This window comes from Pezoporus wallicus, unplaced genomic scaffold (assembly GCF_028554395.1).
Source record: "Pezoporus wallicus isolate ANWC-B61680 ecotype Strahan unplaced genomic scaffold, APGP_CSIRO_Pwel_v1 contig_8542, whole genome shotgun sequence".
NCBI lineage: Eukaryota > Metazoa > Chordata > Aves > Psittaciformes > Psittacidae > Pezoporus > Pezoporus wallicus.
In genome coordinates, this window is record NW_026640148.1 from 921,848 (window position 1) to 949,607 (window position 27,760).

Sequence of the window (27,760 nt, forward strand, 5' to 3'; positions counted from 1 at the left end):
ACAGTTTTGTTACACAGGGAAAACAGTCCTTCAGGTCTTAGTCTAGCATTTCAAGGCTTACCACAGAGTATTCAGCTTCCCCTTTAGTCTCTCACTTGCCTCCTCAGTTCTTGCACAGGGCAACCATCTGCTCACGTTACTCAAGACAGTTTATAGCGCTCAAAATGCAATTAAAACCCATGCTATGTGGAAAGCCATCTACTCATTTGATGGTTGTTCTCCATGCTTATAATAACCATAACCAGAGGGTGCTGAGGCGCTGGCACAGGGTGCCCAGAGAAGCTGTGGCTGCCCCATCCCTGGCAGTGTTCAAGGGCAGGTTGGACACAGGGGCTTGGAGCAAGCTGCTCTAGTGGAAGGTGTCTCTGCCCATGGCAGGGGTTCAAACTGGATGAGCTTTAAGGTCCCTTCCAACCCAAATCAGTCTGGGATTCCATGAATACCCCTTTCAGAATCTGGTGAACAACATTTAGAAAAATAAAGACGTATGCACACCATTTTGCCTTTAATGCCAATGCTTCAGTGTCTGTATTACCCAAACTCACAGAAGATTCAAGGCAAATGAGTTCCAGGACAAGGCATCTGCTCCCTGTTAGCTAGAAGGAAGATTGTTGAAGCTCACTGTAAGCCTCGTTAGACCTACATTAGCTGAGTTACCATCAACGCAAGGTTGAAATCTGGGCAAACATAAGCAAATACTCATCTAAATGCTATTTAGGTAGGTTTAACAGCCAAAGATTCTCCCTGCAGTTCTAAATGTCTACTCCTGTCAGTCATGCAAATACACACTAAGTGTTGTGCTGACTCCCTGCAGTTCCTCAGCCTACAGAGGATCATTTAATCAGCATGTGTAAACCTATGTCCATCTCTCCCAGGTCTTATCAAGCCAAAGCCCAGCTGATACACCTCATTGCACCAGAACGCACGTAATTCCCCACAGGGTTCTTGTCAGAGGCAGCCCAGCGACCTTGCAACACCATAAACAGGTAAAAGCTGTTTCAAAGGCTTTTCAGAGCTGCATCAGGAAGTTCTCCCCACACTTGGCCATTATACCAGGCCTGTAACTTTTTAGTTCCAGTTCTATAAATCATGCATTACTAAGAAACAAGCCTGAAAGGTGCTGGGCAAAAGAAGAATGAGATGACATAGCCCCAACCCTTGGGAGAAGTGACAACCTGAGCGTTCGGGTCACATCACAGCTACACTCCAGGCACAGAATGCTTCAGGATACTTTAGAGAAGGTTGAAGCAAGAAGCCATTCTTATTTAACTCAATCACAGACCAAACTGAAAGAGACTGAAAAACCAGTGTCAGATCTGCATTCAAGGCTATTTCATTGGCTGTTGTAGGCCTTTACTTCACTAATTCTACCTTTTTCTCCAACATCCACTGTCGAGCCTATTATTTTGGCTTTTATCTTTATATCCTGCTGTTGTGGCACCTACTGAAACACAAGCACTATGTTCACTTAAGCCACTGCTCTTGCTCAAAGCTATTTATTGTACATTTTAACTGGAGAGTTTAAGGCTTAAAAGCTAATTGTATGGAGTGCTCAATGCTTGTAAAGTATCACTTAGAGCGCTGACAGCCTGGGCAAAGCTGACATAACGAACATCCGCAATTAGTACAGTTACAGATATGCAAGTGGTAATTACTGATCAATTACCTTGAACCTGCAAATCAAATCTGAATTCGAGATAAAACTCAATTAGTGCTCACTAATAGTAAATTCAGGAAGGGATTTACTGACTTGATTTGTTTCCTCCTTCACTTCAACACGGCTAGACAAGGTGAAATTTGCCATTACCAGTTTCTCATCATAAAAAGCCTCTTGAATGGGTGGTTTATCAGCCAACTTCCATTTCAGCTGTTTAGATTGTACAAAGTCTGTAATATATTACCTGCTATGAGCTGTCCACCCTTATCTCCCCTTGTAAAACAGCTGAGTCTGGTTCATCCACTTCAACTCGGACTAAGGTTACCTGTACACTACTATTTTGCCTTTTCAAACTACAACCTCTGACCTATTAAGAGGGAAACTTTCAGGCCGCTCAAGTCACTGCTGCAGATGTTCTACTGAGTATTTCTATGGGACCAGAAGAGGGAACTCCCCACAGTGCTGTAGCAAAACAACACCAGAAGCTCAGTGAATGTCCCCACTGTCAAGTGAAAACATTCAGCAGTACTATTAGGCACCCACAGCAAAACCTCAAGAGTCAATAAAGCTGAACACCAGCAAGACCTTGCTAACACTGTAGCTAGATTCCACTGGGCATCTTTCAGCTATGCTGCAGTTAACACTTCAACATCAGCATTTAGGTTCTCCTGGAATACACAGCAGTGGTATGAAACTGTTCTCAGCATGAACAGACAGAATTCTGCACACCAAAATAAAAACACATTAGGTTTCTTGAGCAAGCCCCCAGAGGTTGCAAGACAACTTGTTTCTTCATTTGAAAGATTACAGCATGCACTGGTCTCCAGAGGTTGTAGTATTGCCTGTGATAGCATAATTGAAGCACAGTAAAAATCTCAAGCACATGATACCAAAGCATGAGGTCAGACACCATGGAGTGTTGTATGCATTGTTTATTGAACTGAATTCAAATCCCATGGTACATCATAGATTAAATAGTTAAAAACTGTTTGTTCACTATCATACAACGTTCAGAAGAGTCTTTCAAAACATCTCTTTGGACAAAACTAAAGAGCTAAATTCAAGCACGACTCCCCCAGAGCAGAATGCTGGGGGTGGAAGAAAGCTTCAGAGTACAGACTGTACATAACACTACACAAAGCATGACAGCACACCAAGAGCTTGTTCTTTGCTGCAATACATGCTTCAAAGAAATTCTATACAACAATCATTATCATCATGGGCAGGCACCTACCGTATTAGTGGGACAGATTACTCTCAGACCCTGCTCCTGCAAGACTTCATTACTCAACATAGGAGCGCAGACCTGCAGTTCTGGGTTCTGTCATGTTTTACATTACAGAGCTGAATCTGGATCCGAGACTAGCAGCACCAGTCTCTTGAGCTTATGCTCTTCACCTCTGACACACAAGATGCCTACAACTGGATTTTTTATCTTAAAGACATCGTTATCACCTGAGGTCAAACAACTACAAATGTAACAGCAGCGATGTCTGAGATTACTTTACAGTTTCACACTGGGTGAAGTGAGAGACTAGTGCTTGAACCGCACTGCTCAACACTGCATCTTCTCTGTGCCATCTTGCCTCAAATGAACAGACAAATGAAACAAAATGCATCCAAAAAGATAAATCAATCACCTGTAAACTGTTGGCAAGAATCATTCCATTATACATTTGTCCTCTATCTCAGGCATTTGTACAAGACAGTGGAGCCTAGAAGCATTAGCTTTACTTTGTGCAACTTAATTTCCTTCAGGAAGAGTTCAGTCATCTGACCAGACAAAGCGATCTCCCAACCTTGCGTGGCAGCCATCAGTTGTAGCTCACCTCACAGTAAGGTTCCGAGCTAGAACATCATAAAAGCACAGTAGTGCCGATTCCAAACAAAGTCAGGATTTACAGTTCAAGATTTCCCTGCTGTGTTACTGTTTCCATTTGCACCACTATTTGCTGAGGAAGCCTCACAAAGGCACCGCTCCCCGCTGCACTACATACAGTGGTACCGATGCAAGTTTTTGCTCTGCTGCAAAGCAGTTGTATTTGGGCTTCCACAGAACCAAGTGCGCACAACATGAAAACACGTAAAGCAGCAGGTTTAGCCTCAGCAGCCCCTTTGAGTGATGTCTTGTCCTGATGATTTTGTAATATCCATTGTAGTGAACACCTGTAAGGCACCAAAAGAACAGCTTATTTATTGTTGCTCTGTATTATCACCCGCACAGCTATTGGTCTCCTCTTGTAAAGTAACAATGCCAGATTTCTTAGAACTCTTACAATGGAAAACAAACTGCAGTGCACAATGAACACATTTTCTATCACACATCAATATTGTGTGGCTACAAGTTAAGCAAATACCAAATAAATCTCAAAACACAATGTAGTTGTATTTTGTAGTTTCTTTTAAATCAAGCTGTGTCCTCCCCCTCTCTTACCTCTGCACAAGTTGGATGGATACCAATTGTTTCATCAAGCAACTCTTTGGTGAGACCACATTTTATTGCAGCAGCAAAACCCTGGGTGACTTCACCAGCATTAGGTCCAAGAACATGAAATCCTATTACACGATTCTTTAAAGAGGTGAAAGCAAAACCAGAGTTAGTACTAGGTAATGATTAACAAAAGCTCTGGTATGTAACCCCCACTACACTAAAAATAGATGTTGCAGAAGCAGGTCAATAGCAAAGTCTGTTACAAGAAGTGAATTACTCCAGATCATTTCCAGGGAGGCTCCAATACAAGAACTTCTAGCCTTTTTGCAGTCTTTGAGAAAGGGTTAGGGGGCTAATAAGGAAGAGCGAGCTTGCTTCCTCCTAGCTTTAAAGCTAGGCTATTTCATCCTATCATTCCTTCTCTCCAAAGTAATTTTAAACACCAAAGATCTTCCTTTGTCTGTTCTCCCAGACAGCACTGGCACTTTTGTGGCTAACAAAAGAAGTTGTTCTTTTTTGCAACAATAAGAACCTACTGATCACTAGAAATTCCTATTTCTCACCACTTTTCTAGGACCAAGCACATGTTTTCCAGGCTTTTACTGACTACATAAAACTCTGCCCTTTGCAAAGGGCACAAAACACAAGGCTCAGAAACGTGAAGCAAGACGCCAGACAGTGAAGTTATTCAAAACCCACTGGGAATAAAAACCCTGGCAAATTCCTTCACAAACCTATCCTTAAATAGGAACTCTGGATGAAGTGTCATAATGTATAAAGCTACCACTTGCTCAAACAGCTGTTACACCAAAAACCCCTCAAACCAAAGCAATCAGCTCTCTCCAGATTGATTAGACTTCCTAAAACTAATACTTCTGTTAACAGAATGGGTAGAGCTGGCCTCAGGAGGCCAAATAAAAGGTTAAGTCTTCTGGCTAGTCTGAAAAGCCATTTCCAAGCTACACTCAGCACACCCATTCCAGCCTGCTACTTACATTGTCATGTTTATTGCAGATAATTTTTCCATAACAAGTATTGTTATCTCTGCCTGCTACTGTCCATTCGAGTGGCCAGAACAAACTGTGATAAACCTTGGAGGATGACAAGAAAAAAAAGCATTAGAATTTGAGGAGTTCAGATATAATTCTGATTTCTAATGCCTTCACAAATAGGTTGTTTGATATTTAACCCACCAGGTTTTCATAACATACACTAGACAAGACTAGACTCCACTAGACTCCTGATTTAAATACTTGTAACAGCTGTAAGACACAGTATCTTAAGATCATACTTTCAGAAAGAGAAGTGCTTCACTAATACAAAGTTAATACCTAGTTACTGTAAGTTTAAACCTATTCTTCAAAACAGTTAAAAGAAGAAGCTAAATAGCCACGTGGTTGAAAGACGTAAGGAGTCAAACACAAGGCATACAAACAGCTTTAATGAAACTCTTCAAGGAAGTGCAGAAGCCAGAAATTACCATAAAACAGGGAAGTTACACCTGATGCTCTTATAGCCACAAAAAAAAGGTCAAGGAGAAATTAATTCCCAGTTCAAGTACAGCAAACAAGCCAAAAGACAAGTTGATCCCAACTTTGGTACACTTGAGTAGTTACGTCTTTAATTCACAGCCACAATAAAAAGCCACCTACAGTTTGGCCACCCAGGTCTGGCCTGAAATCAAATGGCTCTCTGAAGCATGCAATAGCTACGCACAATCCTAAAGTTATCAAGTTCAGTCCTGGATTTCTGGGAGTCCAATACTTTGTCAGCCAGATGACAGCACTTCCCACGATCACAGACCTGTCTAGCTAACCTTCTGATCTTGTTTTAACATCATGCCTTGAGTGTACAGCAGCAAGGCCCAAGGAAAACACATGCTCAGGCTACAAGTTAACAAGTGTTTGGCGCTCTCACCTCCAGGTTTTGCTTTCCATATTCTTCTATGGCTTTTTCTTCAGGTAACCCACAGCTGCCATACTCTAAAGGAGTAAACACTGTTGTTGGTACATTGATATAGTCACACTAAAATAAAGAACAAAATTCATATTTAGACTATGCAAGTTCTATACAACATATAACAGGAAGAGCTGTTTGGGTTCTTTTATTGAACACTTGCAGTGCCCACAGACAAGTGGACAAATCAACTTGTGTAATTGCTATTTGGAGGCAAAAAAGCATAGAAATAAGTTGTACTCTTATAGCTTTACCTTTGTGGAACTACCACCATAAAGCCTGCGGGCTAACAGTTTCCCTGCTTGAATGGCAACTGGAGTAAGTTCAAGCTTTCCCTCCAGTATATCTCCGATAGCATAAACATAAGGCACGTTGGTTTGTTCTTCATCATTTACAGGTACTTTCCCATTCCTTTAAAACATACAGAAAAGAGAATTGAGATCAGTATCAAAACCTTCTTCAGAGCTCAGCAAAACACAAAGGGGAGAAGTTCTGCTACTGAGATTTTATCCTAACTACTGAGCACGTTTTATTAAATATGCTTCTTCTTTTGTTACCTCAACTGCAAGCTCTTCAGAGCATCAATTACCTCTGACTGACACATGGCTGGAGTCAGTATTCAGTGGGCCAGTTTTGACATGAGCAAAAGTGCGCATCTGACAACAATGAAGTTACTCAGACTTCTGTGAACTTATTTGGTTATTATACAGCTTACAATGTACATTTTCCCTATGGGGAAGAAAGGCTGCAATATCACTCACATGTTTAAGTTGGCTTAGTAAGCTGCTAGCTGCTGCAACCTGATCTTAGTATTTCTCCTGAACAACAGAATCCTGCCTCTTCCTTTGCATCAGTTCTGCACCAATACCAGGTAGAAACAAGAACCAAGCTGAATCTGTAGGAAGCAATTAGTTTGCTCCCTCTTTAAGTCTCTAGATTAACTTGCCATGAGCTGAATAAAATGTTTCATTTAGCAGAATATTAAATTGTAGTTTCTAAGCAAATTAAGCAAATGTATTAAATCTATTTCTTAATTTCTACTTGTTGGCCACTGTGCTTAACTAAAAATACTTCTTTATGAAATATATATAAAAGAAATGGAGTTCAGTGGACAACTGTACTTAAATCCAGGAAACAAAAGATTTCAAGGGTTCACGTAACTGCTACGTATGAGAGTGAGGATAGCAGGACTGGAGCACCTCCCGTTTGAAGATAGGCTGAGGAAGTTGGGGCTGTTCAGCCTGGAGAAGAGAAGGCTGCGTGGAGACCTCAGAGCAGCCTTCCAGTATCTGAAGGGGGCCTATAGGGATGCTGGGGAGGGACTCTTCATTAGGGACTGGAGTGATAGGACAAGGGGTAACGGGTTCAAACTTAAACAGGGGAAGTTTAGATTGGATATAAGGAGGAAGTTCTTTACTGTGAGGGTGGTGAGGCACTGGAATGGGTTGCCCAGGGAAGCTGTGAATGCTCCATCCCTGGTGGTGTTCAAGGCCAGGTTGGACAGAGCCTTGGGTGACATGGTTTAGTGTGAGGTGTCCCTGCCCATGGCAGGGGGCTTGGAACTGGATGATCTTAAGGTCCCTTCCAACCCTAACTATTCTGTGATTGTATTAAAAAAAACAAACCTAAACACGGTCTCCCACAGCATCCTCACGGCTAAAATGAGGAAGTGTGGACTGGATGATCAGGTAGTGAGGTGGACTGCGAACTGGCTGAAGGAGAGAAGCCAGAGAGTTGTAGTCTATGGGGCTGAGTCTAGTTGGAGGCCTGTAACTAGTGGAGTGCCTCAAGGGTCAGTACTGGGACCGGTATTATTTAATATATTCATCAATGATTTAGATGAGGGAATTGAGTGTACTATCAGCAAGTTTGCTGATGACACTAAGCTGGGAGGAGTGGCTGATACGCCAGAAGGCTGTGCTGCCATCCAGCGAGACCTGGATAGGCTGGAGAGTTGGGCAGGGAGTAACTTGATGAAATATAACAAGGGAAAGTGTAGAGTCCTGCATCTGGGCAGGAACAACCCCAGGTTCCAGTATAGGTTGGGGAATGACCTGTTAGAGAGCAGTGTAGGGGAGAGGGACCTGGGGGTCCTGGTGGACGACAGGATGACCATGAGCCAACACTGTGCCCTTGTGGCTAAGAAGGCCAATGGCATCCTGGGGTGTATTAGAAGGGCGGTGGTTAGTAGGTCGAGAGAGGTCCTCCTTCCCCTCTACTCTGCCCTGGTGAGACCGCATCTGGAGTATTGTGTCCAGTTCTGGGCCCCTCAGTTCAAGAAGGACAGGGAGCTGCTGGAGAGAGTCCAGCGCAGGGCAACTAAGATGATTAAGGGAGTGGAGCATCTCCCTTATGAGGAAAGACTGAGGGAGCTGGGTCTCTATAGTTTGGAGAAGAGGAGACTGAGGGGTGACCTTATAAGTGTCTATAAATATATAAAGGGGGAGTGTCACGAGGACGGAGCCAGGCTCTACTCAGTGGCAAACAATGATAGGACAAGGGGTAATGGGTACAAACTGGAACACAAGAGGTTCCACTTAAACTTGAGAAGAAACTTCTTCTCAGTGAGGGTGACGGAACACTGGAACAGGCTGCCCAGGGAGGTTGTGGAGTCTCCTTCCCTGGAGACATTCAAAACCCGCCTGGACGCATTCCTGTGTAACATTATCTAGGTGTTCCTGCTCCGGCAGGGGGATTGGACTAGATGATCTTTCGAGGTCCCTTCCAATCTCTAACATACTGTGATACTGTGATACTGTGAAAAACATAATAAAAGCATAAGGATTGTTAGATATTGTTAAAGAGGTTAAAAACCCCACCACATTCATGGGTTAAGGGAATTGAGCAATACTCACTTCTCATTGATTTTGACACCAATTGTCTCTAAACCAATATTTCTGGTGCATGCATCACGACCAATGGCTAGCAAAACCTAAAATAAAAGAATAATTAAATGCAGTAATTCTATGCAAGAAAATCATAATTAGCAGAACATTTCCTTTGGTCTTTTTCTGAAGAGCAGTGAAGAGATTCTTGAAGTGACTTTTCCAAATACATTTTAGAAGAGTCATCAACAGTACAGGGTCCTCAGTGTGCAACTTGTTTCAGAGATGCAGCAAACAGAACAAAAGTGGAATTCGTAAGAACTAAATGCCAGGTACATAAAGTTCCACCTATTCTGCTGACAGGGCTCAACTGAATATATTATTTTCATGTATTTGTTTCTGCCAGCTTTATACAAAAAACTTTTCAAGCAAGATTTCCCTTTCATTTTTTCCTGAACAGCTTTTAAAGTATTTTAAGACATTGTTGTGTGCTTCTATGTTCAGTTATTTCAAATCCAGAAATGCTTACAGTATTATATTCTTCTTCAAAGATTTCTGGTTCTCCTCCAGTAGACTTTGCTGTCACTTTCAGTCTTCCGGGCATGCCTTCCTCCAGCTGTTCAACCTATGTAAATATATGTAAGCTTAGAATGGCCTTAAGCAGTAGAGCTCACTTACATTGTCACTTCAAACCCTGACCTACTAATCCATCATTCAGAAGGAAGAAAAGCCTGATCTCATAAAACATTTATTTGTGTACACAACCAAAGCCTTCCCAGACAGCATGTGCCTTTGACTGTGCTGTTTAAAGTAGTTTTGCATGGAGACAAGACACCCGAAGCAAGCACTGACCTGAACAGGTACAAACTTCTTGATGAACTTCACGCCATGGGTTTCCATGTAAGCGCCTACTTTTTCTGCCATTTCTTGGTCAAAGCCCCGAAGGAGTATGGACCGCACCATCACTGTGACATCCATACCTAGACCAGCAAGAAATCCTGCACACTCTAGAGCCACATAGGAAGCACCCACAACTAGAGTTTTGCCAGGGCAGTAAGGCAGGGAGAAGAGGTCATCACTAAAAAGAAAACAAGTGTAAATTACAAGGTTCTTTCAACACAAGCTCATTTGTCTTTACAAACACTAGAGCTGAGGAAGTTCAAGCTGTTTTGCCTTTTCATCTCACCTTGTAATACAGTATTCTTTATCTCCAGGGATACCCGGATACCTAGGCCTTTCTCCTGTTGCCAAGACAAAAGTCTCTGCTGTGTGATAGGTTACTTGCCCTTTTCTGTTAGTTGCCTGTTTACAGAAACACAGTTAAGACACTCTTTATCACAGGAACAGGTTTTAACATAAGATAAAATATGTGATTCTTCCCTTAAATATTGTGGCCATGTTAAGAATCAAGAACAAGGAATTTCAACAAGAACTAATGCATTTAGAGAATACACACAGGTCACTGAAGAACAATAGGTTTCAACCATAAACTCTCAGGCTTTCCTGATATTAAGAGCACTTAAAATCATTTACTCTGAATCCTGCCCATTTCAACTATTCATTTACACTGAATGGTTCATAGTTTTACTTTCAAGCTATAAAAAGCCACAACAAATTAAGTCCCTCTGGCCTCCCACTTCCAACACAATGGTGGTGACAGAGGAACACAAAAATTCTTAGGCTAATGCAGAAATTAAAAGCACCTAGTTACATTATTTCAGAGGGCTGAAGACTCAGCCTTAAATGAATTCAAACCAATACGACCTCTGGACCTGCATGGTCTTGGGAAATTTCATTTTGCCAATGCATCTCAAAGTAGGACCTTCATTCTTGCTCCTTAGTTACTTTCCAACACAGACAAAGGGAAATTTCCCATTGAGTCACCAAGTAATTCAGGCGGGAAGGGATCTCAGGAGGTCATTCAGTCCAACCTCCTGCTCAAAGTCTTCCTGTTCTACTTCATCTATAGTTTATATTTATTATACTTATACTTATGGTTTATACTAAGTGTCCTTAGGAGGACACTTACGCAGATGACCTGCATGCTTGGACACTAGAACAGCTAGTAGATGAGGCAAGTTGAGCATATTGCTGTCGTTTCAATGCTGGTCACTTGGTTTGAAACACACATAATTCAGCCTTCATAAACTCATTCTGAAAACAGACAATTACACCCACTGAACCAGTTGCCTTCAATATGCTCTTCTTCTAAGTTAACCTTGCTACAACCTTGCCAGCACATGTTTTGTCTTGCAAAACTGACAGTTGAATTCTTATGCTGATACAGCATAAGGTTCCAGCGGCGCTCTTACGCAAGCACTTAATCTGAATTCCATTTCAGATTTTATGCTATTGTACAAAGATTCCCCAAGTGGCAAAATCATACAGCTAAAGCTCCCCCACTTGTTCTATTCCTGCAGGCCCTTGTCAAACATCCCTCTCCAAGTCACTCTTACGTAACAGTTACTAGGTTTGCAAACACTGTGGTATGGACTGAAGTACAATACTTTGAATCAGTAACTTATTTCACAAATGAGTCTTTACCTTCAGCTGACTAAAGCTGGCAATGTCACAATGAGGCCTTTTATTTGTTGGGTTTTACAAGGCATTTTAGAATATGAGTCTTCCCTCCCAATTAAATGCTTTAAACACAGCACATACCTTAATTTTGTGTGGTTCAACGAATTCTCCATATGAATTGAGGTACGTCACAGACTTCTCTCTTAAGGACACTCGATAGCCCCAGTTTAAAGAACCAATGTAGTTTTGTATTGCTTCTACCATGGTCTCCCAGTTGTGTTTAACTGAAACAAGACAGTAATTTTGTATTTAAGGAAATCAAAGCACAATGAATCCTTAAGGAAAAACTGAAGTCTTACTCATTGCACATCATGTTAAAAAAAAAACTATCAGTAGTAATGATGATACATACTAAATTCTTGTTAAGCTATGCTAATATTTACCTGACGTGTTACTATCCGAAATAATCCCATTCTAGAAGTTTTCAGGTAATACAGGGTGCAAAACACATTCAACATTGCAACCATTGAGGTTTCTATGGCTCAAGAACGAGGATGCCTTCCGATTCACTTAAAACTACTGAACTCTGCCTCTAGTTTACCAAATCCAAAGTAAAAGAATGAACTTAAGCTGGAAGTCTCATCTGTACACCGTCTTGATCTGCCCTCTGTGCTCTTACTAACCTTGTTCTTCATACTGCCATCCATATTTCCTTGAATCTTGGAGTGCCTGACCCATAAGCGCTGCTTGATGCATTAGCTTCTTTGGAATGCAACCTACATTTACACATGTGCCACCAAGACCTAAGATGGAAAGAACCATGTTATTACCTGTAGGGACACAATATTTATGTTGTGCCTATCATGTGCTTTGTATAATCAGCCATCAGTGATTATCAGTTGGTGATGTCTGGTACAGCCACACAAGTAACATGAAATCTCTGTTGTAAGAGACATTTTAAAATACAATGAACACACAAAGCTTACAAGTTTGATTCAGTTTAAAAGATGACTTGACTCATTGAACCAAGAAGGGTACAGTGTGTTGTCTTAGACCAGGACACTTAACTCCCACGTGCTTCAGATTACAGCCAGATTAGCAAGTAAGCAAAGCAAAAAAACCTAGAGTTCAGTATCATCTATTATGTGGCATTTCAAACATGTATTCCTCTGAAATCTTAGCTATGAAAGGGCATTCATTCCTAGACTCGATAAAACTTGACCAATTAAACTCCCTTACTCATTCTCAATTGCCAATAGCATTAACAAGGTTAAAGAGCAACTGTCTTCAATTATGTAAGGGTGAGAAATGCACAGCCATATAGTCACACTGTTCTAGAGGTAACCTGGATCAGTTGTCCATGAAACAGATTAACTAAAAGGCAACCCTCCCCCCCCACTCCCCCAAACACGAGAATGTGAAGTGAACAGAACTAGAAGAACATCTGAGTGACAGCAATGCACAAACCAGAAATAACTGTCCAGAAAAGCAGGTGTGCAAGGAACATGGCTCCTTTGGTATCTGTGTTCCAGTATTACAGGGAGTCAGACAATTTCTAATACCAATTTATAATATCTAACAACTCAGTAGGTATCAGTGGCACTCCAACACCGTAAAATCCAAGTTCACAGAAGCTTACCCCATGAGGTTCCAAGAGGTGTTGGAACAACATAATCTAAAACCAGTACTTTCTTTCCAAAGCCAGCAGCTTCCTATAAAAGACAGAGACACAAGTCAGCATTCCTGAACCAAGAAAGCCTCTCTGCTCCTTTATGGTCACAATATACACAGTACTAATGGAAGGCTCCTTTGCTACTTAGTCTCATTATCATCTATGGCTCTCCTACCTCCTTCACTAGATAAGAACTGAAATCCCTCACAAACTATTAGCTTCTTTCAAACTTTGAATGATGCTTATGTTCAGTGCAGCACCCGTATCATACAAATGCTGTCATCTGAAGAGGGCACGAGATCTATCAGCATACAATCCTCTTCTATGTCACTCAAATATTTATGCTGTTAGCTCTCCTTTTCTTTCAGGAGGGCAGGACTGACTTGTCCCTTTTTCATTCATAAGCATGCCATTAATAAACTGGAGACTGGTCAATGGAGGCCCATGAAGATGCACAGGGGACTGAAGCACATATCCTACGAGAAGGATGATGGAACTTGACACATGCAGCCTACAGAAAAGGTGGCTTTGGAGAGGACACTGCAACAATTTTTAATACCCATGAGAAGGTCATTAAGATGACTGCACCAGGCTGCACAGCAATCCCCAAGGCTGTCAATGACAACATCACTATGCCCAAACCATAAACTGACGGTTAACATACATGGCTGAGAGGTGTGAGAGTGTGTTCAAATGCTTCAGGTAGAAAACCTATTCCAAACCTTAGGTCCTGAGGTACTCTGAACAACAGCCAGTTGTGCAAGAGGTACACAATCTCTTTCTCTAGAAAGAGAACTAAAAAGTGAAGCAGTTCCTTGAGAGAACAGTTGAAAGCACTTCAGTTTAGGTAACTGATGATCCTGAATCCTAACCAGTTAAAAGTACTTCAAGAATAGCCTTTAGTTTTCCAGATTACCATTTGGAAACAAAGTGCCTGTGTACTACACATGAAGAGGAAATACTTAAAAACTCTTGGTTCCACCCTTAGCCAGGAACCTAAAGCCTGTTATTAGGATTGAGACCTGAATAGACATTGGCTAGAAACTGGTCCACACAGTGAGCACATCAATAACAAGTTGAATGGTAGTAGCCATCAAAATACAGACTGTTTCATATTACTGTGATTAACAGAGACTACTGAAGAAGTTTCATATACAACCTGTTCTTTAATGCAATTTTCATGTCATACCTTGGAACACGCAAGTCCACCTGAGCCACCACCAATAATAATGAGGTCATAATCATAGGGTTCAGCATCTTTGTTATCTCCAAGAAGTTTCTGCAGGGATCCATCCTGGTAAGCCTAGGAGAAAAGTAAAAATCTAATCACAACACACACTTGTGAGCAAACAAAACCTGACATTCCCTTCTCTGACCCAGATCACCCAGCCTGATGTGTCCCACAAAATGTAATTATGATCAAATAGTAAATTCATTCTATAGTCTTGTCTACTTCCAGCTGATTTTAAAGTTACCTGGTACGTTGCATCACAGCCACCTATGTGAGTTCCATTCACAAATACATTAGGCACTGTCCTCTGGTTAGTTAGTTCTACTAACACTTGCTGAATGCTGGGTCCATCAGCTAAGAATAAAAGAAAGAGGTACATTATAGAACAATTTGCAAGAAGGCAGCTTTTAAAACAACCTGAAGTATTAAAGATTTGGACTGCAATATACTGTAGGGCTGCCAAGAAAACAACTCTCTTATAAGCGTGACATGGGTAGACTTCCTGAACATAAGCAAGCCTTCACAAACTGCTTCTCAAAAAAGTATGCTTAAATACCAAGGATGTTAGTGTAATTCAAGCTATAATTCTACAGAACAGAGTAAAGATGAAGTAACAAAGTTTAGCCCCTATCTTTCCTGGAGTCTTATCAGCCTCTTCCTGGCAGTGTCACACTTAGCACTACACAAAAATTCTTTTCCAGGTATCATAACAGCTTTTCTTTCATGAGAGTTGTCTGGCTGGGAAGTATGTGCTGTGTAAATGCACATACTTTCACCCAGCAGCTTTGAATTATGAGACTACGGGAATGGGAAGAATCTCCTACTTACCCTAATTCCACCTTCAGACTTTCTCTACCCACCACAGTGTCTTAAACCTTCCAGTTCTAAGATTATCATTGCCTGGCCTGTCACCTAAATCATCCATCAGCACCTGCAACCAGGCTCAATCTGGACCTCTCAGCAGTAAATGTAGGAACAAGAGTTTACAGTAATCACTAAAATCTTTTTACTGCAAGACTATCTCCTTATTAGCAGAAATCAGAGTAATTATAAGGGAAATACATTATTAATTGAGGAGTTCCAGGAAAAAATATTGTGCATTGTACTTTGCATATCTTGGGCTGTAATTAGTTCACAGTATCACAACTTTCAGTTAAAAGAGATGCTACGGATTAATAAACAAGTGCACTTCCCAAACACTGCTTAGACACAAGCACACACAAAAAAAGTATTAGCACTTCAAGAAAGCATCAGACATTAAGTTTTGTACAGGAAAAAATATTACACATTCAACAGTTTACCTACAGTGCAGACATGAGTTTACTTGTTCATAAAGCTACATTAAAAGCTACACGCATTATGTACATTACGCATAAGCAGCTATACATGTACTAAAGCTAAAGCAGCTCGGGCTTTAAAAACAACACCACAACCTCAAACTAGCAACAGCCAAGGCACTGGAATTTACCCTGCCCTGCAGTGACTCAGCAACTTTCCCTAGGAAGGTCACTCCTATACCAAGCCAAATATTAACAACTCATTGAAGGCACCACAAAAGAATCCGAGGCAGGAGGAAAAATACCACAGGCTTTTTCCCAACAGACAAAGCTTCTCAGAGGGAAATCAGATCTCACAACCTCTATCAGCTGATGACTTGTACACAAAGAGTCAAAGCCTTCAGTTATATCAGAAAACACATCCTATATTAAAAATCCATTGAAGCCTAATTGCTTTTACAGCCCCATATATTAGAATTTATTTTAATTGTTTTATATATCCTCCAATTAGTTCAAGGCAGCTTTAGGGAGTCATGCATCCATTTTTAGTTACATTAAGCAGTACGTGATAGATTTTCTTTCTTCTACTTACCAGTTACATCAAGCTCCAATGCATAGTACTCTACATGCAGGGAACGGAAGAGTTCTTTCACCTACAACAGAAACAGACACAGTGCCAGTGCAGTGTTTTCACAAGACCTGATAGCTGAGAGTAAACTTGATGAATGGGCATAGAATCATAGAATGGTTTGTGTTGGAAGGAACTTTAAAGCCCATCCAGTTCCAAACCCCTGCCACGGACACTAGATCAGGTTGCTCAAAGGCCCTCAGATCACAGCAACTTTCCAATAGGAGTTTCATTACTTCTAATTTACTTCCTATATACAATTTGCTTAGCTGCAGAATAACTGCCATATGAAAAAAAACATCAAGAGGAGAGATAAAGTAACAGCCAGGTTCCTTGACAGTAATAAGGAAATAAAAAGGGAGTAGAGGATAAGATGTAACACAAAACAGTGTCAAGTAAATGCAAAAAAAAAGCCCAAACCCAGTGTATCTGAGCACAGTTTTAGTACAAGCAGGGAACAACTACTGCAAGGAGTCAATGAGTTGTGTTTAACATAGAAAAGAAGGGAATTAATGAGCTGTGTTTAAATAAATCATCGGCTACCTCAAAGAAGAAGAGAAGCAGTGGTGGATGGAGTACAAACTAATGCTCTCCAAGTGCATCAAAAGATTAGGAGTTTTTCCCAAGAGCAAGGCACTGGAATGTATCGCCTAGGTAAATGACAATCTTCATCAGTGGCTGGTTTCAAAGTACATGTCAGAAGCGTTTGAACCACAGGGGACAAGACTAAATCATCTCTTGCAGTTGTTTTCCAGCTCTGATTTTTGGCTTTCTCTTTAACTTCATCTCTCTCAGTGTCCAGGTTCAGAAAGGAGTGATCCCAACTCGTTTGCCATTGTTTTACTAAACCAGTCATATCTTGCTTATGAGATATGTTCAAAGTTAATATCAGAAGGTAACAGTTATGGTTTTTAACCTTTTGAATAGCTCCTTTTCTCCATTAAGCAGAAGCCGCATTTTGAAGATGCTCTTGTCATTAAAAGGCTGCTTTTTCCTGCATGGCCATGAATAAACGCAGACACAGCATCCCTAGAACGTGTCCTAGAAACCCATTTTATGCATTCAGAAGTGAGCAATAAATAACTCTATATAGAAGCTAGTCTGAAAGAAAAAAAAACCCAACATCCTAAATGACAACTTAGTTGAGATTTACTGCCCCCACCTCCCCAGCAGAGTCCTGGTGTTTTTCTAACATCAGTTCTGGATGGATAGAGTGTGCCATTACCAGATTCAAATCAGGAAGCCTTTTAGAACGGTGATTTTTATAGTAACATTATCTGTTAAACTGGCAGTATTGAAATTGTGAACTGTCCTTCCAGATGGACAATGCCATACCTCATGGCACAGGATTTAGGATTACATATGGCAGTATTTACTCCTTTGAAATATAATTTGCAGACTTAACCATGCAAATAGATATTGTAAGGCAACGTGTAAAGAAAATACCTGCTTTAAGCATAACTGTCTGGATGTGAAAACAGCTCTAGCAAGAAGCACTAACTGCCTGTGTGATGGATCCACTTGCCAGCAGGAGTCTGAACAATGAAGCACACTAAGTTCCTGCCAATTTAGAATAAATCTTTTACAACCAGCTTTGTGATGAACCTCACATTTCTTGACAGCACTTCACTAAGAAAAAGTTGAGTCACATCTAATAAACTTAAAGATGTCAAACACATGATGAATAAAATGTTTTTAACGTTACTGTGAGCTACTTTGCCCAAAGGCTGAGTATTCCAGTGCTTTCTGCTGGAGTTTCAGCTTTATGCAGACACACAGTGTTTATATTCTCTGCCAACCATGTTGCAAGTTTCTTACTCTACCATATATCAACCATAATATAAAAAAAAAAAGCTTTGCATTAGTTCTAACCAAACTCCCTGCTCAAAGCAGGGCCAAACACAAAGGTCGATGATGTTGCTCCAGCACTGTCCCCTCCAATTCTGAGCATTTACAAGGCCAGAGGTACAACAGCCTCTCTAGGCTGTTCCAACATTTGGCCACCCTCACTGTAAAGAATGAGGATGTCAGCATCCTAATTAGAAGTAAATATTGCACTTCATGCTTATGAATAGATCATGCTTGTGCTGTGCTAATGAAAAGCAACAAGTATACGGCCAGTTATGAAATCTTCAACGCAGGCAACAGATTAGTTCAGTTTGGAAAAGAAAACTATTAGGAGTAGAAAGATAACATCCACTATATATATATATATACACACACACACACTATATATATATATACTAGATATATAGTAATATCTAGATAAGGTGAACAGGAAATGATTTCTGGGAAATACTCACTGGAACAAACAGCAACAACTGCACTTCCCAGAAACCAATTTTGAAATGAAGAGGAAATAAACCTCCACACAATACATAAACTGGAGAACTCGCTGTCAGCTGACAGTGACAAAGCCAAAATTAAAAGGAGATCAAAAAAAGATGAGACTAACTAGTGAAAGAAAGATCCACTGAAACCTTTTAGCTCAAAAGTAATTACAAACGCAGGTCAAGGAGTTCCTGAGCCTCACAGTGCTAGAAACTTCAGGAGGACACTGGGAAATTACTTTCATTATACCCCAATCCCAAAAACGGAATTTCCCTAGTAAGTGTCTGAAACAGGATACCAGGTTGCACGGTCACTGATACAGCCACTTACTTCCCTTCTGACCAATGCAACTGCCTCTTTACCTACTAAACCCTTCCAGTTTTCACAAAAAGAGACTAGAAAACCTTCCAGATATTAAACAGAAGATAATTGAGGATTTGGACTAACACATCAGAAAACTCTGCCTGGAGATGCTTTCTGCAACTAGGGTTGCCAAGCAGGTTCAAAATATGCTTCATATAGTAAAGCAATAATGGCATTATTGCCATTAGGTCTGCTGTTTCACCTCTCAGCTAACATTCTATAATAGCTACAGATGAAATGACCAGAAACCCCTATGGGTCAAGGACAAAAATCAGTGACAGCATAACATATAACTAGAATGACCTGCAACTTCTATGCAGCCACAGTTGTTGCTCTTAAAATAATTCCAATGTATCACAGTGCTCAGATTTGGCAATTCTTCATGCTAAACCCCCATGTTTTATTTATGCATTTATATCTTTTTTTTAATATTAAATATTTTTAGGGTGGTAAGAAACTAAAGAACAGTCAAGTTAAGTTATGAGAAGGAATTTATTCTAACACACAACCCCCTCCACTGCTGCCTGGCTAAAGCAAGTGAACAATAAATTTCATTTGCAGAAACAGGACTGCACAATTGCCTGGCCATGCTACCAGCTAAACTGAACAGAATCAACTGCTTCATTCATTTAGAGAATTTATTTGCAGCGCTGTTCTAAAGGAAAGCATAATCTTAATTTTCTTCCAGTGTGGCTACCTCCATTTGAAATAAAGAATCCCTTCCACATCCCAAATTAGGTCATTTTAGAGCACGAGTTTAGAGCTTCTCTGCAGAAGTGCTAGACATCATCAATTTTTCACTTAATCTGACCAAAGCTAACAACCATCCACGTTAAAAGGCACGAGCAGTGCACACTATTCATATCCATCTGTCTTTAAGAACTCAAAACTGTGTGATTACAGGCTAAGTACCCAAGCTGTAACTACACTTTCAAATTATATCCACTTCATTAATTCTACAGAATAGATCAGCTAACAGGAATGTTGCATTCACAGAACCGCAGGATGGTTGAGCCAAGGGACCACCACAGGTCATCCAGTCCAATCGCCCTGCTCACCTAGAGCACATTACTCAGGATTGTCTCCAGATGGCTCTTGATTATCTTCAGGGAAGGAGATTCCACAACTTCTCCAGGCACCTATTCCAATGCACAGTAAAGTTATTCCTTATGTTCAGGTAGAGATTCCTGTGTTTTAGTTAATGCCCACTGCCTATCCCCTGGCCAAGAACAGTGGTTTGCTGAAGTCCAGGTAGGCAACAACTACTGTTCTTCCCTCATCTATCCAGGCAGTTGTGGAGAAGGCAATCAGGTTGGGTATGCATGATTTCCCTTTGCTGAATCCATGCTGACTACTTCTGATCATCTTGTCTTCCACGTGCTCAGGATAAGCCATTCTATCACCCTTCCGGGACTGAGGTGAGGCTGACTGGCCTGAAGTAGTTCCCAGAGTCCTCCTTCTTGCCTTTATTGAAAACTGGGGTGACATTTGCTTTCTTCCAGTCCTCAGGCACCTCTCCTGATTGCCATGACAATCACCATTATCCACTGTTTTCCACTCCTTTCACTATTTTCTAAGTCTGTGGTGGGAGGAGTGGTTAATACTTACACTGTTGCAGATATTTCTCTGGTGTATCACTTGATGCCTCATGTGTGGCTTCCTTTCATAAGCTTTCTTCTTCCAATTCTCCCTCTGCAATATATACCTCTTCTACATGTTTTCTTCATTATATTTCCTTTCTCTTCTGTTCCAAACAGAAAAGTAGGCCAAGAAAATCTACCTACAAGAGCAATCAGCTCTTCCTCCTCCCCCTTATCACCTCTTCCTTCATAAAGATTCATATGGTCTTTCAACTCTATAAATGGATGTGAGAGGGGGCCCTCCTACTCACAATATTCATTCCTTCCCTTTCTGAGACAACAGAGATAACATTCCTCATATCTGATTGTTTCCCTGAAGCAAGCAATCCTGCCTAATGGAGAAGCTCTGAACAAAATACAGGAAAGAACAAGAATCTGGAATTTAATTACTGGGCTATAATCAAGTCTGTATCTCCCTTAAGCTCTTTGTGTTAGCCTAGCCCCCACTGCAATATCAGAGACAGATGAAGAAAAACACTGCAAGGTTTAAGACATTACTGTGCCATTGTATGATCTCAAAAACACTGGAATGAGTGTCATGCATATCAACACTTGAGCAATCATGAACACTAAAAGCACACAGAGCAATACAGACTGATACAACTAAGTATTTCTCAATGAAGAGCAACAAAGTCCTCAACAACAAGTACCATTTTTGTCAACTGGACTAGACTTGCGCAAGTCTCCAACCCTTCATTTGCTAAAAACTTCTGCTGGTAAGCAAGTACATTTTAGGAGGATCTGAGCTGCCTACAGTGCTACAATATCTGCCAAAGCAGTCTTGGAGAGAAAGGCATTGATTGGTTTTGCCTACCCTCTCATACGCAGAGGCTTCCCCTCCCAAAACCTCATTTAAATTGCAAGTGAGAGAAGATACAGTCATGTAAGTTTCCTACACGAAGGTCATAATATCTCCTCCCTTACAAGAGCTACTGGAGCTAAACCTAACTTCGACATGGGAGTGCAACTTCTGAGCATTTTCCTGGTTGTCATTTCCATTGAGGAACACCAAGACTCAGTCCTTTGTTTTTCCACCATGGCCACATCACATGCAGTATTATGAGGTTTAACTTAACGTTTCATAACATGCTCTTTGCAAACATCCAAGAATCGCAATACCTACAAACACCCAGGTGCTGGATGGGTTATGACTATAGTGCGTTGGTACTGTAATATTCTAATGAAGATGCTGGTTTTCTTTAATGACTCTGGCTCACTAGTTACAGCTACCCTGTCATACTACTGCATAACCAGGGGTGGAAACACATTTTTCTTTAAACATCACAAGTAACCAATAATGTTCGCTTGGGTTTTTTACGCACACATTATGGCTGGCATTTAGAACTTCCAATCTTGCTACAGACCGTAGTTTCCACCTAGCTTAACGGGCAGAAACTGAACTAGCCCCTCCCTAAGGACACAACTTTATCCAAGTTAAACACAAATGCAGGGCTCAAACTTTCAGTGAGGCAGCAACATAACCAGCACTACGACCATCACGTAACAGATACAAAAGCTGCCGAGGTGGGAACAAGCACATTGTGTGGAGCCTCCCACACATGCATCTCCCCCTTCACTCACGGGACAAAGGGAAAGAGCCACCAGCTCTTTTCCTCTTCTAAACGGCCCCAGTTAGGCTCTTTTCAAGACCGAAACGGGGGTTCCCAAGGGGTCAGCACCTAATGCCTACGTAGGGCAGATAAAGAGCTGTTTCTGTGCCCTGCAAACCCCAAGGAGCAGCATCCCCTCAGCGCTGCTCCCCTCGCCGTGGCGGGCCGCCAGCCTGCGAGCGAGCGCCTCAGGGCACATGTCTCCCGCCTCGCCCGGCGGCCGCGCCAGGCCTTGAGTCCTCCTCAGGGCGGGACAAGGCAAGCGGCTCCAAGAGCCCCCCCCCCCGACCCGGCCTGGCCCATTCCAAGGAGCCTCCCGCCGCCGCCTCACCTTATTGCAATAGGGACAGTAGCTCTTGCTGAAGATGACGACGCGGTGGGAGGCGATAATGGTCCGCACTTGGAGCTTCAGGCCGTCCCAGTCCGGGAGCTGGGTCTGTCCCGGCGGCGGCATGGCGGGGCCGGCTGCTGAGGTGGGAAGCGCCCGGCGGCACCCACCCAACACCCGCACTGACCCCTTCCGGAGCGGGGAAGGTGACGAGCCCGACCGGCCTATGCGCAGGGAGCGGGGGGGGGCACGCTGCCAAGGGGCGCTTCCCGGCCTGCCTTTTATCCGTACGCAGAGTGACTCATTGTAAAACAATAAAAACTGTTTTTGTTTTTTTTTATCAGAAGCAGGAGCGTCGCTACTCACCTAAAGGTGGTGCAAAAAAAAAAGGGTAAACTTTCACTTTTATAAAGCCACTCCTCCCCTCTGAGAGGCGGGGTGGAATAACCCAAGAGGAGGTAGAAGAGAGCGCGCATGCGCGGGGGGCATCGTGGTGGCGGGAGAGTCGTCGTCGCCGTGGTGTCTATGGGCGCAGCGGCCGTCCTTGGGGCGGGCAGGGAGCGGGGGGCACGGGCTGGGCCGGGGGGGGGGGCCATGGGGCCGTGTCCCGGTGTGGAATAAACAGGGCAGCGGGGGCCGGTGCTCCCTCCTGTGTGCCCTGTTAGGTAAGGGCTGAGCGGAAAAGCTGCCTTCTGCCGTTGGTCTCATGCACAGATGCAGATGGAGCTGCTGTAATAATATGGATTCTTCTATGATAAAATGGATTATCCCGTAAGAACACATTAGCCACCACAGCAGAAAGGAGCTCCCTTTCCTTACACATCCCAAGGTTAAAGGCAGGGAATGCTGCAGCGTTTGGTACTGCTTATCGTTGCACTGATCTCTGGTTGAATCGATTATTCTCCTCCTGAGAATCACAGTAATTGTCAGGACTGAAGGCCTGAGCAGTGGGAAGAGCCTGTATCAGGGCATGGAGCAGGAGGAATCCCGTGTGGTTATTCCCTGCACCAGTGGGTTTTGGCTGGGGAATGCATGCCGAGGTCCCAAGAAGAGCGAGCCAGGGTTTATCAATGGCTACAGCAGGTTTCTGTGCCCATTCACAAGGGGCTGGCCTGATTTAACATCTGAGAACTTCACTAATGGCACCACGTCAATCCCTGCAGGCTCCTGAGTGATGGGAGTTACTTTCCACAAGAGACAGAATGGTTTAGTAAGGTTCAGTAGGAGTTTGTAACTAAGCAGGTAATAAAGGCCAGTGGTCCCTCCCATGCCATGCTACTGCTATTTACTAATGCTAAATATAACCACGTATAAAAGCTGTAATGCCCCTGGTGATGGAAATGAGCCTAGTGGGAGACAACTGAATTAACTTGCTTTTTGATTATGGTTATCTGTGGTGCTCACAAAGATGTATATTATCCCAATGTTAGCAATTAAAGAGTTCTAGACCAAGAGCTCTTTACATTCACTACAGAGAAAAACAAATCTTAAGATTGACAGGTTCTTATTTCAGTAGCAGCGTGTAAGAAAGCGGACACGGTTGATGCAATACATTGTACATCTGTGGTTGGTTGTCATAGTTACTGCATCTTGAGCCTGGGTCAAGATGACCTTCATTAACTGAGGCATTCATGAATAAAACCAGGTCCCGGTTTGGTTTGAAAGATCAAAGGAGATCATCTGGGATGGGTTGTAGCAAGGATGAGTTATTTGACAGCTTGGCAAAGTGACCATCTGACTAACTAACTTGGCAATGAAACTAAGTTTTCCTGAAGTGAACTTCAGGAATATTGCTTCATTATAATGCTAAAAATCACACCCACAGGTCAAAAAGACCCTGTCCCAGGTGAAGAATCCTTCTCTGAGCATGCGTAGTGATTAGAAGGGATGACACAGCAAATATTATAATTATATGTAGATTACAACCAATCGTTTTAAGTGGGAGTGTACTGCCTTGTGCCTTTTGTGTACAAATGTAATGAAGAAGCTGGCATTGGATGTTCCTGATTTGTGGAACAATTCACTGAGCACCCAGGTCTGAATAAATGCAATATCTCTCCGGAGCATATGGAGTTGGGTTACTGCATGCTGGGCATGAATCTGCTTTTCAGACAGCATGGTCACTGCAATTACTGAGGTTTGATATAACATGCAGGGGCTAAAACTATCCTCTATACTTTGTTCATAGCCCAGCCAAAACTGCCTGTTTGCTTCCTCCCTTTGCCTGGTTGTTCTCCCTCCTTCTCGAACTAACCTTTTATCTGATGAGAAACATCATTACCCTTAGTATTCTTACAGGAATTAATATCACAGGCTCAAGGGTTTGTGTTGCCGTCTGGAGGCTGGTGGGTTTTCATCTTGCACTTGGCATCCATCAGCTCCAGAAAGGTCAGAGAATGTAATAAATACTCAAAATACCTTTTTCTCAGCACTGATGGCAACGTGCCGAGCACCCTGATGAATAAATGTCCAAGGCAAAGTATGTCACTTGAGAGTTTTTTTTTCCCTTCTGTGCTCTCTCTGCTGTTGATTATTAATATCACTGTTACCTTAGAGCAAGGATGAGGTAATGGTTTTAAACTAAAGGAGGGTAGATTCACACTAGATATAAGGAAGACTTTTTCATGATGAGGGTGGTGAAGCACTGGCACAGGTTCCCAGAGAGGTGGTGGATGCCCCATCCCTGATCACATTCAAGGTCAGGTTGGATGTGGATCTCAGCAGCCTGCTCTAGTTGAAGACGTTCCTTCTCATTACACAGCGGGTTGACTACATGACCTTCAGAAGTCCCTTCAAACCCAAACTGTGCTTTGAATCTATGAAGAATGGACGATGGGGGCAGTCTCAACCTAGAACAGAAATGGTGATCTGGAAGCACTATAATGCAGTATCTTGCTTAGCTTTGCTTTCCTCAAAGATGGAGTGGAGGAGAGAGCAGGGAGGTGAGGGCTTGCCACGTTGGCAGTTGCTGTTGATGTTGAGAGAAAAAGAAAGGATTGAACTCTGGAGAAAGAAGAGGGAAGATGACTGCTCAGTTCTAGAGAGAAAAGGACCACAGCAGTAGCATCCTCCTGTGCACCCCAATAGCTTAGAGTAGCTCTGATTATTGTTAACAGTATAAGCCCTGAATCTGTTATTTGTTCTGTGCTGCTGGGTTTTTCTCCCTCAGGATACCAGATCATACTCAGCTCTCAAGATCTTACTCTTCAGCTGTGCTGGGGATAGATTGAAGGTGTTGACTAGAGCTCTTTGGGCACCCATTCCACTCACTAGGAGACTGTGTCGGAATACCTGAAACAGCAGAAGTGTTGTAAACCTTTGTGAGTGAAGTGGTTTCCAAGAAGAGATTTTGAGGAAGGGGCAAGTGGCTGTGGAAAGAGTCAGGAAACTGTTCTAAACGTAGAAGTTGAAAGACTTGCTTAATAAAGGTTTAAGCATGCTTGAACTGTGGCTCCCTCCAGGCCAGTGAGCAGCTACACAAAGAGCTTATGGATGATAGTAGGCTTCCCTACCTTCCACATGAAAGGCCTTGGACTGCTTTCTCCAAAGCAACTGGTCTCATTAAGACAGTCCTTTCCTCTGCATTACTCAGCTTAGTCTGAGGATTAGTAAAAACCAAACCACATCAAATAGTTCTTAATGATGTAGCATAAGGTACCATGGGAAGGCATTGAGGTAGGAACTCCTAGGGGAGATTTATGAAGGGAAGTGAAGGGGAGGGGATGGGAGGGAAGGGAAGGAGAAGAGATGGGATGGAATGGGATGGGATAAGAGGGAAGGGAAGGCAAGCAAAATGAAGGGAAGGGTAATTTCCTCAGAAAAAATAACAAGTGTCTGCTTTTGAATTGCCTTAGAAATTGGTCATAAGCCAGGAGACAGTCAAAGTCCTTAGCCATGAGCATGGTTACACCCATTGTCAACGCTAACAATGGAGACTCCATGGAGACCGAACCACGCTGGAGGCTGTTGAAAAGCTGTTTTGATAGCCAGTCATTTGGGTGCCATGCAGATGGCCTGCAGCTCAGAGTTTTATGGTTTAGTGTTGGTGGCAAATGAAGTCTGGCTCATGCATAGATTTTGGCGCTATTAAGCGTATCACCATCATAATACAGAGCCCTAATAACCCTGTGCTCCGGTTCTGAGATTGGGAAAGTCTTTTGGGTATAAGAGACTTTGGCCAGGGTGAGAGGGAAAGATCTTAGGGAGAAATGATTATTCATTCACTAAAGAAAGAGGAAAATAAGGCCTTCAGGGAGTAGCAGTGCTCTGTAGGAAGGGCTGGTCATAGCAGTAACTTCTGTTAGCAGTGGTAGTGCCCAAGTAGTGAGCATACACACAACAGAGGGCAGTCGCATCCTCACTGTTGTAAGGATCCGACATTCCACCCAGGAAAGCTTGTCTGGGCAGTGGTAGAGCATTGAAATGAGTTTTGGATGTTAGGTGCTACTGAAAAGTCAATGGGGGGAGCTCAAGACCCACCAGGAATATTTTTTCTTCAAGCACTTGAATAAATAGTGAGAAGCTGCTCTGCTCCTTTTGAAAAGGCATCAGAAACAAGGCAGTTAAAAAGAAATAATCAAAGTGGAAGAGTTCGGACCTGCATCTGTTAATGATGTACATGCACGGCTTTTTCCATGTGCAACTCCTGCCTGTGAAGTTGTCAAAGGGAGAGTGGGTGCTTTGAGTTTGCTTTCCTGGCTTTGCAGACCATCTGCTAGCTTGTGCCTGTAAATGAGAGGTGGCTGTAGAGCTGCTGTTCTGCAGACCTGGTGGTGGTGGTGGTCCTCTGTTTCAAAGCCTGGCTTTGGGAGCCTGCTGAATGTGTCCCATCTACTCTTACCTGTCACGCTTTCAGGTTAAAATGTCCGGTTAGCATCCCTCGAACGGGGTTTAACTTTGATTAATATCAGTATTATAAAGCGCTAATTGTGGGCATGAGGTTTTCTGAGTGCATTGGAATTCCGTTGCCGGCACTTAGGCTCAGGGAAGGTCTCCTCCCATAGGTGCAGGGCACAAGGGTTGTTGATGGTGTTATATGTATTTCACAATAAACAGGGGTATAGAGAGTGCCAGGTCTTCTTCCTCAGGTGGCTGGAAGCAGTGAGGCTGTCAGGCTCCAAGGATTTGTGCAGACCTTCACCCTTTGCCCACGTGAAGCATTAACGAAGTCAGAGAGACCCAGGATCTAAACCTACACAATAATGGCCTCTGTGGTTCAATTGTGTTAAGTGCTGCAAGCCAGAAGCTGTTCTGGGGCTGACAGCAACTGTTGGTGCTCAGCTACTTTGCAG

General features: G+C 42.5%; 1 protein-coding gene across 2 annotated transcripts in view; it reads right to left on the minus strand.

Moving 5' to 3' along the window:
- Positions 1-2,571: 2,571 nt before the first annotated feature.
- TXNRD3 (thioredoxin reductase 3) overlaps positions 2,572-27,760 on the minus strand; it is a 61,129-nt gene continuing 35,940 nt past the window's right edge. The window contains exons 2-17 of one of the 2 annotated variants that reach the window (XM_057417655.1): positions 22,473-22,606; positions 16,162-16,222; positions 14,537-14,646; positions 14,251-14,364; positions 13,029-13,101; positions 12,073-12,192; positions 11,531-11,673; positions 10,056-10,171; positions 9,722-9,947; positions 9,399-9,494; positions 8,900-8,976; positions 6,299-6,455; positions 6,006-6,113; positions 5,084-5,179; positions 4,092-4,226; positions 2,572-3,823 (exon numbers count right to left, since the gene is read on the minus strand). In XM_057417655.1, the coding sequence (XP_057273638.1) occupies positions 3,761-3,823; positions 4,092-4,226; positions 5,084-5,179; positions 6,006-6,113; positions 6,299-6,455; positions 8,900-8,976; positions 9,399-9,494; positions 9,722-9,947; positions 10,056-10,171; positions 11,531-11,673; positions 12,073-12,192; positions 13,029-13,101; positions 14,251-14,364; positions 14,537-14,646; positions 16,162-16,222; positions 22,473-22,595 (1,818 nt within the window). In that variant the 5' untranslated portion in view covers positions 22,596-22,606 and the 3' untranslated portion in view covers positions 2,572-3,760. Of the gene's footprint in view, positions 3,824-4,091; positions 4,227-5,083; positions 5,180-6,005; positions 6,114-6,298; positions 6,456-8,899; positions 8,977-9,398; positions 9,495-9,721; positions 9,948-10,055; positions 10,172-11,530; positions 11,674-12,072; positions 12,193-13,028; positions 13,102-14,250; positions 14,365-14,536; positions 14,647-16,161; positions 16,223-22,472; positions 22,607-27,760 lie in introns of those variants that run through there. The other variant, XR_008973249.1, reaches the window with a different exon arrangement.